The sequence below is a fragment of the Sciurus carolinensis genome, chromosome 2 (genome assembly GCF_902686445.1).
Source record: "Sciurus carolinensis chromosome 2, mSciCar1.2, whole genome shotgun sequence".
Lineage (NCBI taxonomy): Eukaryota > Metazoa > Chordata > Mammalia > Rodentia > Sciuridae > Sciurus > Sciurus carolinensis.
Genome location: NC_062214.1, coordinates 21009448 through 21026539, shown reverse-complemented (window position 1 = coordinate 21026539; position 17092 = coordinate 21009448). Strand labels below are relative to the sequence as shown.

General features: G+C 41.8%; 2 protein-coding genes across 6 annotated transcripts in view; one reads left to right on the top strand and one right to left on the bottom strand.

Annotated features, from left to right (window-relative positions):
* Mroh8 (maestro heat like repeat family member 8) overlaps positions 1–6322 on the bottom strand; it is a 59893-nt gene extending 53571 nt beyond the window's left edge. For all 4 annotated transcript variants that reach the window (XM_047540580.1, XM_047540581.1, XM_047540582.1 and 1 more), the window contains exons 1-3: positions 5993–6322; positions 3084–3205; positions 535–680 (exon numbers count right to left, since the gene is read on the bottom strand). In XM_047540580.1, coding sequence (XP_047396536.1) covers positions 535–680; positions 3084–3205; positions 5993–6279 — 555 coding nt within the window. In that variant the 5' untranslated portion in view covers positions 6280–6322. The remainder of the gene's footprint in view (positions 1–534; positions 681–3083; positions 3206–5992) is intronic.
* Positions 5891–17092, top strand: part of Rpn2 (ribophorin II) — a 55768-nt gene continuing 44566 nt past the window's right edge. Inside the window, exons 1-2 of one of the 2 annotated variants that reach the window (XM_047540584.1) lie at positions 5891–6139; positions 9886–10079. In XM_047540584.1, the coding sequence (XP_047396540.1) occupies positions 6127–6139; positions 9886–10079 (207 nt within the window). In that variant the 5' untranslated portion in view covers positions 5891–6126. The remainder of the gene's footprint in view (positions 6140–9885; positions 10080–17092) is intronic. The other variant, XM_047540585.1, reaches the window with a different exon arrangement.

Below are 17092 nucleotides of genomic sequence, written 5' to 3'. Positions count from 1 at the left end.
AGTTCCTCAAACACGCTCTGCTTTTTCAGCCACAAGGTAGTTAAGCATGTCATTTCCTATTTCTGGAACAGTCCCCCATCTAACCTCTAGTTTCTCTTACTTATTGCTCAGATCTGAGCTCCTGGTTCCTTCCACAGAGGCGCCTTCCTTTAGTCCTTCCTTTAAGTCTGTCACCTGTTCTCATGGGATGCATGAAGGAATAAATGGACATCACCCAAGCCCTGCATACCATGTAGCCAGTAAATAGGATAAAGCAGATCTGTAGTTATTGACTTAGAATTTTTTTTCTTCCCAGCATATAAGATTAGGGAAGATTAACTTTTAATTTTTGTTATGGTTTCCTTTGTTTTTATATGAATTTTATAATCTTAAAAGGACAAAATTATAAATATATGTAAATAAGTTATAAAATACAAAAGCATAACTAAATTTTGTAACTCATAAATCTTTATAGAATAAGAGACAATAGATGTTCAAAATATCTGTTAACATGGAGGAATTCATTGGCTAACTTGTACAAATTGTTGTGCATACCTTCAGCTGACCACCAAACACCTCTTGGATGGACTGGATCAGTCTCTGAATGCTGGCCTCATTGAGGGGCCCCTCGTAGGTCAGATGTCTGAGGTTATCTGTGAAGGACTCCAAAGGGAGTCCAGGAATATCAGAGATGTCCAAGTCTAATACCAAAAGAAAGATACCAGATGACACTTCCATATCATGTCAAGTGATATGGCTTAGTAGGGAGAATCACCGGGCATCAGGATAGACAGTTTTCCTGCTTGCTCTGTGACCCAGACCAAATATATTCCCTTCTCCAAGTCTCACTCTTCAATTGCAAATTTAATGTTCTCCAAGGACTCCTAAGCTACAAGGACCTCTGGGAATCAGCTCAGCAGAGTAGTGAAGACCATGAATTTGAATCTGTTTGAGACTAGTGTGAATACTGGCTCTACAATGAATTGGTCACATGACCTTTATCAACTTAGTTTGCCTCTGGGAACTAGTTTCCTCATCTGTAAAATGGGATTATTATAAGAATTAAAAGAGGCAATACATGCAAAGAACAGATCCTAGCATCTGACACAAGGTGAGCACTTAATGGTAGGTTTTGTGTGTGTGCGCATGCATGCGCTCTGGGGATTGAATCCAGGGCCCTGCACATGCTAAGCTCAAACTCTACCACTGAGCTATTATTCAAACTAAAAAAAATCTATCACTCTGAAGTGACAAGAGTGTAACGTTCAGTGGTGGCCCTTTTGTTGACACTCATTTCTTCCCACTGGGTCAGGCTGCACTGAACACTGGGGTGTCTCCTTCTCCACCTGGTAAGGTCATGGGCTCCAGAGCTGGTTTGCCTAGGCTCAGATCCTGACTGTTTCTACCATTCTGATCTCTGTGACCTTTGTTTCTCTACCCTGATTTCATCATTCCCAAAATGAGGATAATAGAACCTACCTCATCTGGCCCATACAGAGTTAGAACCAAGAAGTATCAGCAAATACAATTCCTTTGCTCCCTAAGTGACAATGATGATAATGGCATCATTTTCCTATTCATGTTTCTTTACATCTTTACATCCTCTATATCCAACAAAAAATTCTCTTATTCTTACTGGGCTAAAAGTCTTCCTATTTCCCCTCTAACATATCTATCACTTTACTTGTGTTTTATGTTTTGTTTTGTTTTTTTGCAGTATTGGGGATTGAACCCAGGGCTACTGTGTCACTGAGCTATAACCCCACCCTTTCTTATTTAATTTTTTAATTTTGAGACAGGGATTTGTTAAGTTGCTGAGGCTGGCCTCAAACTTACTATCCTCCTTCCTCAGCCTCCAGAGTAACTTGGAATACAGTTGTAGCTTGGATTACAGGCGGGCACCACCACCCAGGTTCCTATTTGTGTATTCTTTTTGCTCTGCTGAATGCCTCTTCTGAAAGTTCCTCCCACTCCCTGCCACATTTGTTTCTTCTGCTACCTGCAATGATTAAACCATGCTTTCTTTCACCCCTATCTTTGCCTAGGCTGTTTCTTCTGCCTTCATTTCTGTCCCTTCCCTTACCTCTCTCTGCCTTGCTAACTCCTAATCACTCCTCAGGTCTCAGCTCCAGGATGCCTGTCCTAAATCCCTTCTTTGCCCATGTTGGCCAAGTATCCTCCTAGCCACTAATAACCCTCTCTGTATCCAATCTGACCCCCAGGTCCCATCACATGGATGACACTGGGTTCCAATTCCCTGTTTATCTAAAAGTGTGAATAAGTGGATGTATTTCCCCAAACACGTCAAGGTCTTTCTGGGCTCATGCACATGCAACTCCATCTACTAAAAATGCCCTGTCATGTACCTTAAGGCCTCCTTCAGGTTGAAAACACCACCTCCTAGTGGTGTCTGACAAAAACCACAGTTTAAAGCAGGTCCCCATCTCCCTTACTTTTTCTCAGCCTCTTGCTTAATTGTTCCATAGTGTTTATTACAACTTTTAATCATGTTAATTACTGTCTATTTACTTTTCTGGGTCTCTCTTCTGCACTGTCACAGTTCTATGAGGGCAGGACCACATCAGGTAGGGTCACTGTTGTATGCCCAGTACCTAATGCTCAATAAATGTCTGCAGGATAAATACAGTAATGCTGCAGGTTCTACCTTCTGCATGATCTTCCCACTCTATGTCGACCCAGACCTACGTTTCCCTTTCCAGAATCTTTCTAGAACTCACACTGTGCTTCAGAGTCTGAAAGACTCTCTGGGTCAGGACCAAGTTTAGTGTTCTGTGTGTCTAGAATAATGTATCTTATTTTATTTTGCCAACCACATTCCAAAGTCTCAAAGTCAGGGATCCCATTTGTTGTGAAAGTCTAGTCAAGCTATGATTGCCCAGCAAGTATTCAACACTACCTCTTGGAATAACTTAAATGGAGAGAAGGCTGGGGTATAGCTCAGTGACAGAGTGCTTGTTTAGCATGAATGAGGTTCTGGGTTTGACCCTTAGCTCTTCAAAACAGAGGGAGCGAGAGGGAGAGGGAAAGACATTGATTGACTCCCTCCCCCAATCCTGCCCTTATAAAATCCTATCCCCTTTCACCTGTAAATTCAATGCTACTTTCGCCTTTTTTAATATCCTCTAAGTTGCTCAGCTGCAAATCCACACTTCCTGAGTCATTGTCAGAAGCACAAGGGATCACTACCTCTTCTTGACTGAAGAACCTAGGAATGAAGAGGAGATAAGAAAAATTAAGTTTTTTCAGAACTGCTTTTATTTTATCCTTCAATCCGAAGCCTAAATATCCCCTTCCAGAGAGGCACTTATTGATCATCAATCTAGATTAAGTAGCCTCTCCCCACCCCAGTCCATAGTCGATCTTTTTATTACAATATTTAATTATCATCAACAATTATCTTGTTCATTTTGTTTGTATCCTATCAGACTATAAGCTGTATTAGCAGAGAAACCTTGTCTACATGGTCATACTTGTGTCCCTAGCAACTACAATACTGTGAGTCTCATGGGGACTGAAGGGATAGGTGAGAATCACTACCCCGCTGTGAGAAGCTGCCTCAATCCCCCTTACCCTTGTATACTTTTCCTCTTTTCCATAATACAGTAATACCTCTATTCTATCATTTATGGTATTAGGGATCAAACCCAGGTCTGGCACATGCTAAGCATATGCCCCACCATGGAGCTATATCCCCAGCCCAATTCAGTTAGTTATGATGTTCATTGTTTGTCATCTATTTCTTCCTGTTACAATGTAAGCTTCAACGCCTGGTGCAGTGGTGCTGGTCTGTAATCCCAGTGACTGGGAGGGTGAGGCAGGAGGATTGCAAGTTTGAAGCCAGCCTTAGCTACTAAGTGAGGTCCTAAGTGACTTAGTGAGACCCTGTCTAAAAATAAAAAATAAAAGGGTTAGGGATGTGACTCAGTGGTAAAGTACCTCTGTGTTCAATCCCCAATACAAAAAAAAAAAAAAAGAAAGAAAGAAAGAAAAAAAGAAAAAAAAAAAGCTTCATGAGGACAAGGATCTTTGGCTGCTTTGAAAGTATCCTAGAACAGTGCCTGGCATGTGGTAATGCTCAATAAATACAGGTACAGCGAATGGCTGAATGCTTAACACAGATGAATGAATGAAAAAGCAAGTTGCCTTTTTTTGTTGTTGTTTTTTATATTGGCATGAATATTAAATGTTGACAAAGATGTGTAGCAAAAACCTTGCTGATTATTTCAAAGAAACTCTTACACATCTGTACCAGGAATATGTATAAATTTTTTTACAGTAGTAGTTATTATGGTAAAAACAAACAAACAAACAAACAAAAAAACAACAGGAGATATCCAATGGCCCAGCAAGAGAGAGTAGAACAGATAAACTGTGGTATGTTTACCCAATGAAGTTCAACATAGCAGTGACAATGAAAGAGTTCTAATTATGTGCAACAAAACAGATAAATCTCCTAATGTTGACAGAAAAAAGAATCACAGGGAAAATATGCAATAAATTATATTCATACAAGAAATATGTGGGGCTGGGGCTGTAGCTCAGTGGTAGAGCATTTGCCTCGAATGTGTGAGGCACTGGGTTCAATCCTCAACACCACATAGAAAAATAAAGATATTGTGTCCAGCTATAACTAAAAAAATTTTTAACAAATGAGAAATATGTAAAACTAAACAAATGCTTCTTGGCATTATATTTGGCAAAACTACAAAGAAAAGCAAGGAAACAAGGTAAACTGCAGGATGGGAATTTCTTAGAGAAGAGGGGAGGGGATGGAGTCATGGTCCTGTAAGTTTGGAACAGAATTACTGGTGTGCTGTTTCACTGTATCATTATTCTTTCTTCCCTATGTATGTTTTATATTTAGTCAATATTAAAACAATTTTGTGAAAAGCCCAAACTAATAAAGTTTTAGCTTTATTGTGTGCATATATATTTCTTCAAAAACAACTAGTTAAAACCAAACCAATCCTCTAGTAGAGTAGTTGGGTTGTATTGTAGGTTGTATAAATGACATTTTAAGAAGCTGCCAATCTGTTTCCAAAATGGCAGTACAAATTCCTATTTCCACCAGCAGTATATGTTCCAGTTGCTCTACATTCTTGCCAACATTTGATATTGTAGTTTTTTTTTTATATTAACCATTCTAATGATACCTCTTTGCGGTTATGTTGACCAGGCACTTATTTCCTATTTCCTATTTGTATATCTTCTTTGATGAAGGCCCTCTTAAAATCTTTTGCACATGTTTTTTATGGGGTTATTTCAGTGGCATGCTGCTAAATATTCATAAGTTAAAAGCAGATTTGGGAGTCTTAGCGCCTGGTTCTCTCTCTTTAAAATTGTAAACAGTAACAGTGTATACTCCACAGAGAGGTGACAAGGAATAAATGAAATAATGTATGTAGAGTGCTTAGTACACCTCCTGACTGTATTGTAAACGCTGATAATTGGAGCTAGGTATCAGTACTGTTCTTGAATGAGTCACTTCCACGTTTGAGTGGGTCAAATCTTCAAAATTAGGCTAATAAGCTCCGCAGAGTTGCTGAGAGGAGTCACTGATCGGCTGTGCAAATCAATAAAACTTCACGGGGATCAGTTATTAACAAGCAAAGTGGCCATCTTTGAAAGAAAATGCATAATTTTCTAAAGAAACAGAAATCCTTAGAATATTGCTCTCCCACCGGACCCTTCCGTTCCTTTAAAGTTGGCCGGGCTGCAGACAGACCGGTGAGTGACAGAGCAGCTGACCAATCACGGCGATTGGCCAATCCGAGGCGGCCCCGTCTTGGGCCCACCCGGAGGCCTGGTCCAACCGCGTCCGGGTAGCGCCCTGAGTAAGACCGTTGCGAGACGGCCGGTTCCAAGTGCGCCGGGGCGCGGGGGGGGAGGCAGGCCCGCACGCCGGAACCCAGAGGCCCTCTGCGCGCGAGGGCTGGAATCCGCAGCGCGGGTGCTACGAGCGGCAGGGCCCAGCGGGTCCGCGGAGACTGACCTGCGCCTAGAGCCCATCCCGGCAAGCAAAGCCTGCCGCGAGTCCCTGGCGTCCCCTCCGGCGCGCTCTTGGAGCCACTTTTCCGAGCGGAAGTCAGCCTGCTGCTCGGGCTCCGGTGTGACCTGCTCGGAGGAATGGCGCCGCCGGGTGAGGCGTTGCGCATGGCTTAACAACTGGGTCCCGCGGCCGGCACGCCTTGGGGAGCGGGCTCTGGCCCGCGGGAGGCTAGTGCCGGCCACTCGGGAGCCGGCCAGGCGGGAGCCCCTTCCCCTGCGGGGCAGGGGCATGGGCTCCAGCTCTTGCGGTGTCGGGGGTCTGACCGAGGGCTGCGAGCTGGTGCGAGTGCCCGCGACTAGCGGGGGGTTGGTGGGGGTGGGGTGGGGTGCAACGCGGAACTACGGGTCCCCGCGAAGACCAGCCAGTGGGTGGGCGAACTGCGGCCGCGCTTAACCCAGGCCTGGCTTCCTCCATTCATTTGACAAGTGCAGGCGGCCTAAGATCTGTCCCCGCTTCCCCCGAGCCACCTCCTATTTCGTCTGAGCCTTTGGCCAAACTGTCCATCCTTTGGGCCATAGTTTGCTCTTAAGTGACAGGGACAAGAGAATCACTCCTCCGCTCTCTCTGGGAGTTTAGAGTCTAAGTTCTGAAGTTATACTCTGGGCGCAAACTTGTAGTCTGCCACGTCTTCTTTATATGACCTAAAGCCAGTTACTTAACTACACTGCACCTCAGTTTCTCATCTGTAAAATAGAGTTGCTTCATAGAGTTGCTGCATTAAGTGAGATAATGTGTATTTTAGAACAGCTCATTGGTTAGCACTCAGTAAAGTTCACTGCATTGGTGGTTACTGAGTGGATACTGCAAGATGGACTCTTCACAACTCTTGTTATTCCCGAGGGACAGATAAGAGGCTGGAATCCCAGAGAAGGGAAGTAACTTACCCAAGGTAACATTAACCGGCCTACAGCTTCACTGATTGAGAAGTAGTGGGTACTGTAGCCGTTAAAGTCATAATTTGGATTCAAACTGCCTGTGGTATGATTCTCAGTTATTTATGTGACTTAGGGCACGTGCAGGTAAGCACTTCTGGACCTCAATTTCTTGGTTTGTAAAAGGCAGAAAATAGCCATCTTACTTGGATGTTGTGAGGATTTAATGACTCAATTCACACAGGGTACTTAGCATAGTTTGAACTTACCTGATGCATTACAGTGTCAAATCTTATCCAAAATAGTTACTGCTATCAAGATGGGACATGAGGATCTGACACAGATGCTGTGCTAGAGGATTTACAGTCTAGCTGGGAAAATGCTAGTGATGGTCATTCACTGTAGATTGCAGTATAGAGTACCTGCATGTACACTAGGCTTTGGAGACTGAGCAGTAGTACCTCGACTTCTCTTTTGCATCTTTTTGTCCAATAGCGATCTGATAGGCTTTAGCTTTGAATTCTAGCTAGACACTCGCCACTTGTTACCACCTCCACTGCTGTTGCCCAGGTTTGGATCACCCTGATCTATTTACTTGAATTATGGCAGTAACTTTCCCCCCTCTTTCTGTTCTTGCTCCTGCATACTCTGTTTTCAACACAGTATTGAGTGTTGTCAGCACAGCAGTCCTGTTGGAATGTAAGTCAAATCACTCCTCTGCTCAGAACTTTACAGTGGCTCCCATGTTGTTCAGTGTCGGTCAGTCTTGTGAGGTGTTCAAGGCTCTCTGTAGTTGCCTCTGCCAACAATCACTTCATCTTTACCTCACTCTGGCCATATTGACCTTGCTGATCTCAAAAAACACCATGTATACTCCTGATTCAGATTTTGTACTTGTTTTTCTTCTTGCAATACTTTCTCCCCAAATACCATAATGACTTGCTCCTTCTTTTTGAGGTCTAAGTTCAATAGCTTTTTCTTTCTTGGTTCTTCATAGACTTCATATTTAAAATGCAGCCCTTCCCACGTATTCCTTCTGTGTCTTAGTTTTCTCCCTAGCACTCTTTACCTTTTAACGTGACAAATCATGTTTCTTAATTATTTTATGTGAAATCTTTTCCCAATAGAATACAAGTTCTCTGAGGGTGGGGGGTTTCCTCCTATATATTAACACTTAAAATAGTGCTTGTCACATAGTAGCATTCAATATATATTTGATGAATATTCCACATTATAGATCTCTGTGGTTTTGTTGTTGTTGTTTGTTTGAACCCAGGGTCCTTTTATCTCTGAGATATATCCCCGTCCCTTTTTGGTTTTTATTTTGAGACACTGTCTCATCAAGTTGCTGAGGCTGGCCTTGAGCTTACTTTCCTCCTTTCTCAGCCTCCTGAGTCACTGGGATTATATCCATATGCCATGGTGTCTAACTGTATTTTTCTCTATGCTAGGCAAGCGTCATACCACTGAGCTACGTCCCAGTCCTCTGTTTGTGTTTTTTTTGTTTTGTTTTGTTTTAATGAATTTTCTTTCATGTTTTTTAGGTTAATACACACATACTTAAATGGAATGACTGTTCATAGAATAGTTCTCTGCCTACCCCAAATATAGCATCCCTTTTATATCGTTCTCCAAAAAACAGTGAAGAGTGAACTCCAGTGTTAGATCCAGGTTTGAATCTAAAACTATGTGCAAGCTACTCTGGTCCTCAGTTTTCTTGTAAAATGCATATAATGTCTTTTTCTTAATTTTAGTTCCAACTAAATTTGACGCTATGGGGAAAGGATTTAAGACCATTAATGCTAGCCTCGTGATTGCTTGTTATCGCTTTTTACTTGGGTGGCAGAGAGTTCATTTCACCATGAAGCAGTCCATTCAAAAGTGGGTTTTTGTTTTTGTCTTTTTGTTTTTCTTTGCTTATTTTTTTTTTTTTAAACTGGGGGTTGAACCCAGGGATGCTTAACCCCTGAACTACATCTCCAGTGCTTTATATTTTTTATTTTGAGATAGGGTCTTGCTGAGTTGCTCGGGCCTTGCTAAGTTACTAAGCCTGGCCTTGAACTTACAATCCTCCTACCTCAGCCTCCAAGTTGCTGGGATTACAGGCATGTGCCACTGTGCCTGGCTTTGTTTTTTGATATCTTTTAAAATATATACTTGCACTTTATTTTTTTCCACATTCTTTATTGGTGCATTATAGTTATACATAATGATGGAATTTGTTGTTATATATTCGTCCATGCACACAATATGACAATATAGTTTGGCCAATGTGTTTTGTTTTTTAAATGAAAAGTAGAAATATACCACTCCTACAACTTCTTCCTGGGGCATCATAGATGTGGGTTAATTTTTCTTCGTTTTATTTGAGAAATAATTATTCAGTACCTACCTTGTGCCAGGCAGTTTGCAAGACAAGGAAATACTGGAACAAACATGAGAAACAGTCTTTATCCTCATGGAACTTGTGGTTTAGCAGAGAAAACAGACCCCTCAGTAACATGGTTGAGAAAAATAGAAGTACAGATGACTGTGAGTAGATATAATGACAGCCATAATAATGGAAGTAGAGGTAGAAGCTGACAATTATATAACCCTTGTTATGTGCCAGTCATCATTCTAAGATCTATGTTAACTCATAATAACTCTGTGGGTGATATTGATATTATCCCACTTTAGTCCTGAGGAAGCTGAGGCCCTGACTGAGTCACTTTGCCATAGTCACATTGCTAATAAATGAAGTGGTGTGATGCATCCTGTGCCTTAGAAGCCCAGAGCCTGCTGGGAGAACTTTTCTTCCAACAGTTGAAGACCTGGCTCACCACTCAGATCTAACCCCTACTCCTAGTTTCTCACTCTTCCTCACTTGGTTTGGTTCCCAGATGTTGATGCACATCATTGTTGGGACTACATATAAAACTCTGGAGTTGTGTGCAGTGTGTTTAATATTCATTTCCCCCCAAGGTTCAAGCACTGTCTTCCTGTTGGCCCTGACAATCATAGCCAGCACCCAGGCTCTGACGCCCACTCACTACCTCACCAAGCATGACGTGGAGAGACTGAAAGCTTCGCTGGACCGCCCCTTCACAAGTTTGGAATCTGCCTTCTACTCCATTGTGGGACTCAGCAGCCTTGGGGCCCAGGTGCCAGATGTAAAGGTATGACTTTTGTCTTGGTGACCAGAGTGATTCAGGGGAACCTTATCTCCTCCCTGTGTTCCTTTTGAGTACTTCAGAACAAACTCTTGCTCGTTTGAGGATAACCAAGGTCAATCCAACATAAGAAATACTTATTTCAATCTGACAGATTTTCTTTTTGAGTGCCTAATGTATGTTTAGGACCATGCCAGTTGTTCTTAGCGGAGTAGAAAGAAGAACAAGTTTTCAGTCCCCTAGAAATGGGTACTGTGGCCCTGTGAGTGAGACCGTTCAGTACCACATACACTTGTAAAGTGCCTGGGTGTGTGGCTCCTCTCAGTACCACATACACTTGTAAGGTGCCTGGGTGTGTGGCTCGTCAGTGATTAAGGAGTTCCAGGTGGGGGCGGGGCACTCCCATTTGCTAAGCAGTGACAGTCACTGCATCAGGCCACTCCGGTGTACTTTGTGGACCTGTGATGAGGTGAATGGATCATTATTTAAACCTTTTCTGAATTCAGGAACAGTGGTAAGGGAATTTTACATTTTATTAATCACAATAGAATGGATAGCTAGTCTAAAATTTTCCTATGCCAGTTTTTTCATATGTACCTTTGTTTTCTATGATTACATAACAAATTGCTGTAAATTTAGGGATTTAAGATACCATCCATTTCTTAGCTGATATTCTGAAGGTCAGAAGTCATCCAGGCTGTTTTCCTGGGCTTTCTTCGTAGTGTCTTCTAAAGTCAAGAAAAAAGTATTCACCAGGCTGAGCTCTTATGGGCTCTGATGAAGAATCTGCTTCCAAGCTCATTCATGTTGGCAGAATTCAGTTCCTTAATCATTGTAAGTCTGAGGTCCTTACTTTCCTATTGGTTATTAGCCACTGGCTGCTCTCTGCTCATCAAGGATACCCAACTTTATTCTCCTGGGACTCCTCCGCCTTTAAACCAGCAGTAGTATGTTGAGTCCCCAGCATCAGGTCTCTCTGGACTTCCTTTCTGCCATGAGTCAGAGAAAACTGCTCTTAAAGGGTTTACCTGTTTAGGTCAGGCCCACCTGCATAATTTCTGAATTTTAAGGTTCTGACTTGAAGTTTTAAATATACCTGCAAAAATCCCTTCATAGCAGTTTCTAGATTTGTGTTTAAGTGAATAATTACTGGATGGAAATCTTGCGGGTGGGTGAACATCTTTAGATTTCTGCCTTCCAGATCTAATATTGGCATTGAAATGATTCCAAATCTCAGTGACAAAAGTTTGTTTTTTGCTTATACTGTATGGCCATCCTGGGTCACTTGAGACTTCACTTTATACTTCTTCAGCCCAGGATTTAACTGATGGAGTAGTCTATCTGAACCATTTGCAGAAGGCAAATGGAGTATATGGTTCTTAAAACTTCTGCTCAGGCTGAGTACAGTGTCGCATGCCTGTAATCTCAGCAGCTTGGCAGACTGAAGTAGGAGTATCGCAGGTTCAAGGCCAGCATCAGCAACTTAGTGAGACCCTATCTCAAATGAAACAAAATAAAAAGGGCTGGGGATGTGGCTCAGGGGTAAAGTATCCATTGGTTCAATCTCTGGTACCAAAAAAAAAAAAAGAGAAAAGAAAAACAACAATAACCAAAGCTTCTGCCTAGAAGAGATACATCACATGTCTCTTCTTTTCATTTTTCTTATTTCGTTGTCTAATGCCAATTACATGGTCCTGCCTGGATTCAATAAGTCAGGGAAGTAGAGAGACAGTGCATTTTGGTGAGTGGAGCTCATCCAACTAGATCCTTTTGTCTCAGTGCTATCCTATGGGCCTCCTTTGCTCTCGTCTAACAGTTCTTTTTCTGAGGAGAGTGGGAAGCACCCTGACCCACTGGATGGACAGTGTAGCCATGTTAGTCTGAACTCATTCATTGAGCAGTTGTTCACTGAGCACTTGTGTTGGGCCCTGAGCATACAGTGGTGAATCAGTCATAATCACTGCACTCAGAGAACTTATGGTAAGCTGGAAGTTAAGAGTAGTGCTGGGCCAGGTGCATTAGTGCACACCTGTAGTCCTAGTGACTTGAGAGGCTAAGACAGAAAGATTGCAAGTTTGAGGCCAGACTCAGCAACTTAGGCCCTTAGCAACTTAGCAAGACCCTGTTTTAAAAAAAAAAAAAAAAAGGCTAGGGATGTAGCTCAGCTGTAAGGTGCCTCTGGGTTCAATCCCCAGCAAGCTCCCCCAACACTCCCACCCTGGGTCCCCCCCCACCGACCCCCCCCCCAAAAAAAAATAGGCCTGTGATTTGGATGTGTTCTCCAAAGGTCCATGTGTTAAAGCTTGGTCCTCACCCCATGGTGCTATAGAGGTGGTGGGAACTATAAGAGGGGACCTAGTGGGAGGTCTTTAGGCCATTGGGGTATGCCCTTGAAGGGGATTGTGGGACCCTGGTCTCTTCCTATTTGCTTCTTGGGCCCTGTCCTTCTCTTGCTCCCTGGCCTACATACAGTGCCAGTGCACTATAATGTGCCACCATCAGCTCAAAGCAACGTGGCCAACCAATCATAGACTGAAACCTCTTAAACTACAAACTGCTGTAAACCTTTTCTTTTTGCAAGTCAATTATCTCAGGTATTTTGTTGAAGTAACAGAAACCCAACTAATACAAATAGCAACTCTTTTGTTTCAGCCTTTTGTTAAGGAAGTTTTCAAACATTCACAAAAGTGGGGCGAACATATGAAACTCCTTGTGCCATATGCTAGCTTCAACAGTTGTTCACATTTTGCCATTTTGATTATAATTACTCTTTTTCTCCTTTATTTTTGCTGGAATGTCTTATTTGTTTTCAAGATAAGATCTTGCATGCCTGTGATCCCAGCTACTTGTCTGAGGCCAGCCTGGGCACCATGCCCAGCAACTGGAATATTTTAAAGCAGATATTTGATGTACTTGTGTCCCTTCATGGGAACTTTCATTTTAATAATAATAGCAGTCTTTTTATTTTATCTATCAAGATCTTATCTATCAACTATTAACAGTAGTTTTTTTTTTATGTCATTTAATTCTCAGTCTATGTTCATTTATCTCAAATTATCCCAAAAGTGTCTTGAAGAGTTAGTTGGTTTAAGTCAGCATCTAAACAACGTCCACACATTGCATTTTGTTGATGTCTCTGAAGGCTCTTTTCACCTATAATAGTTCTTGTTCCCTCTGTTCCTCCATAACATTTCTTTCTTTTTCTTTTTTGTTGTACTGGTGATTGAACCCAGGGTCTCACCCACGCTAGGCTCGCACATCTGAGCACTTCTGAGCTATGTCCCCAGTTCTTTTTAAATTGCCCAGGCTGGTATCAAACTTTCAGTGCTCCTGCCTCAGCCTCCCAAGTAGCTAGGATTATAAGTGTGAGCCACCTCACCTGCTGCCCCATTCCATTTGTGGAGAAAGCTGGTCACTTTTCTTGGAGAATTTTCCACATTCTGCCTTTGCATCGTCATGACGTTTTTGAACATATTACCCTATTCCTTGTATTCCTTTACCTTGAGAGTTACCTCTTGCGGCTTAATTATATTCAGAGTCAGTTTTCTTAGCAAAAATATTTCAGAGGTGTTTCTGTGTACTTCTGTCAATAGACAAATATCTGGTTGTTTATCTCTTAGTGATAAAGTTGGACCAATGAATGGGTAAAGATGTCCAGCTAATCTATGTGTATACACATGCAGTGCTTGGTAGGGACTGACTTTTATAAAAATCCAGACTGGCAATTTCTACCTTTTAGTTGGGGAGTTTATTCCACTAACTCTTAATATAATTATACTGTTGGGTTGAAATCTAGTATCTCATAGTTTTCTATTTGTTTTTTCCTCTTCTTACCTCTTTTCTTAGTATTCTGTTTTATTTCCTGGTGCTTAGCTCTATATATTATTATAATATGCATCTTAATTTATCACAGTATAGTTTGAGTTAACTTTCTTTCAAGGATCACAGCCTTATGCTGTTTGTTGTCCAATGTCTTGATGTCACATATTTGTCTTATCATATAGTAACTTATGGTAGAAGGAGTAAATTCAATTCTTTTAATTCTGTTATAACCAGAACTGGTAATCCCTGTTGATTTCATTGAGACTATTTCAGCTGTAGTCTTCTTAGTGCACAAAATGTTCCATCTTCTCCAGTAGGCCACAACATCTTGTGCGTGTAAGTGTGCGATCTAGTATGTAAAAATTAAGAGTTTTTTTACTTACTAGCATGATATCTTTTATATTTTCTGCCCCAGATTGGATCAGCAATCAGTATTATTTATCGAGTACCTTATATGTAAGTTAATGTTCTTACGTATGTATGGTCAGAAACATTATCCCGTGATACAGAAGGAAGTGAACCTCAGAGGTTAATTAAATTGCCTAATGTCTGCCAACCATTATGTGAATTCCAGGTGGCAGAGGGGTTGACAAACTCTGGCTCCCATGGCCAAATCTGGGTTAAAGTTTTTTCTTTTTTAGTTGTAGATGAACATAATACCTTTATTTTTATGTGGTGCTGAGGATCGAATCCAGTGCCTCACATATGCTAGGCAAGTGCTCTACCACTGAGCTAAAACCTCAGCCCCATTGAAGGTGTTTTTGTAAATAAATTTTTATTGGAATACAGCTACATCTCTTCACATACATGTTGTCTATGGCTGCTTTTGTGTTTTAACAATAAAACTGTGGTAGTTAAACAGAATGGCCTGAGAGCCTGAAACATTTACTAACTGACTCTTCACTGATGAAATTTGCTACTGTTCTATGGGACCCAACTTATTTAGTTTTTTTCCTCGCAACCATTTCTTGTTTCTGCCCAATTTTTCTTCCTGCGTGACCATATTAAGGAGAATACTTTCCCTCATTATTATACTTGTGAACCCTCAGTGTAAATGTACCTTCTAATAAAATTAGCTCAAAAGTAAGAACATAGACTTCAGAGTCAGTTTCCCCACGCTCTTAACTATGGTTTCCCCTCTGTAAAAAGGTGGTTGTGATGCCTCCCTCGGTGCACCATCACAAAACTCAAGTGAAATTGTGTCATACCCACAAAAGCCCTTCACACGGTAGCTAATGCTGTCGTTCTTATCATTAAAACATTTTGCTTATGTTTATGACTCACTCAGGTGAGTTCGAACAATGCCTGGCACAGGTTCTGTATTTCTGGTGCCCTTTGTGGCGGTACCTCAGCCCTGCTGTGGTTTTCTCCATTATTGTAGAGGCCCTGTGAGGGGGAGACAAAGAACAACTTGAGAAACATGGAGTAGAACAGTCTTGGCTAGTTGAGGTTTTTTTTAATTGTAAATTGCAAAAGTTAAGATTGGAATATTAGAGTCATATTAAATTTAGGTGGGATTTGAATATAGGATGAAAGGTTTCTCCTGGGGATTTTTAAAACTTTCGTGGAGCTGTTGGATTTGGTTCCAGGGGCTTGAAGGGGAAATAGGCACTTTCACTTCCTCCGGAGCAGTGACTTGTTATCTGTGTCGTGATATGGAGTTTCACACAGGATTCTGGTTGCACGCATACCCCTAAAGGCATTCTTTGCTGATGTTGTTAGTTTGAGGGGATATTGGTCAGGGCTGAAGAGGTAGATTGAAGAGCTATCCAGGCAACTGTACTGCGGTTGCCTGGGATGCTCATATGACTAGGCCAGCAGTGCCTTTAGGTTTATCGTCCAGACTGTGTGACTTCAAGATGTTGACTTAAAAAACAGTGAGTAACCCTTGCACCTTACCTAAAACCTTTCAGAATTGGTTGTTAGTCATATTTCTGTCACTGGGACAAAATACCTGAGATAAACAACTTAAAATAGGAAAGATTTGTTTTGGCTCGCACTGTTTTGGTCCACGGCTGATTGTCTCCGTTGCTCCTGGGCCTGTGAGTCAGAACATGGTGGCTGGGAGTGTATGATGGTGCAGAGCTGCTTACCTCATTAGGGCTAGGAAGCGGGGGCGGGGGGCTGGGGCCCACAATCCCCTTCAAGAGCACACCCCAGGGATCCCACTTCCCTCCACTAGGCCCCACCTTCTAAAGGTCCCATCACCTCCTGGTAACTCCACTGGCTGGTGACCAAGTCTTTAGCATGTGGACCTTTGGGGGACATTTAAGATCCAAACTGTGACATGTGATTACATGTGGTAGCAGTTAGTATCCACTGACAGATGTCATTCCCACGCCTAGCATACACCTGACACACAGAGTGTTCAACAAAATATTTGTTGAACGAATGAATTTTAAACTTTAGCTTAACAGAAATGAGGGCTCTCTAAATATGCATCCTAATCAGAAGCAAATGGGTTAATTGCATACTTCATTTTTCCAGTCGCTTATGAAATGTGCAGCAGTGATTATGAGTGATGGGAGGCAGGCAGCTGCGTGGGTGGTTCGGTGCTGTTAAGTTCCTCCTCAGATGTGCACGCTACATAAATCTGTCAAGAGCAAGCACCTCGTTATTGTCACTGTATGTCATGGTGTTTGTCCTGCTCAGCTGTTGTTGCTTTTAGCTGAGCAGAATCCCCTTAGACCTGCTGCATGCTCTGGGCTGTGGTTCTCTCAGAGATGGATCCTTAGGGGAGTTTTTGGAGTTTTCATCACAAGAAGTTTTAGCAACAAAACTGGAAGAAATGGGGTTTAATGGGAATAAGAGACTTGAAAGCAGCGCTGGCAACAGCAGTAGAAAGTGAGAGTTGGTTTTGGGGCATCTTTTGTTTTGATAGTTGGGTACCGTGTAAGTGTATAAAATATAAGCATGTCAAAAAGGTGGTTTTTATAGATACCATTTAGCTTTTTACAAGATTGAGAACATAAGAACAATGTGAGTTTTTTTTATATTCATTTTAATAAAAATACAAAGTACATGGGATACATATTATGGCAAAAAGTGATGATAGTATTCAGATAACTGAAATCAGGAAACATTAGACAGTGCTCACAGGTTATATCAAGCATTTTATCTGTAGACTGAGCATAATACCTACGTTACAAAGCATTTTGAAGATTAAATAATAGAGTAACTATAAAGTAATTAGCATA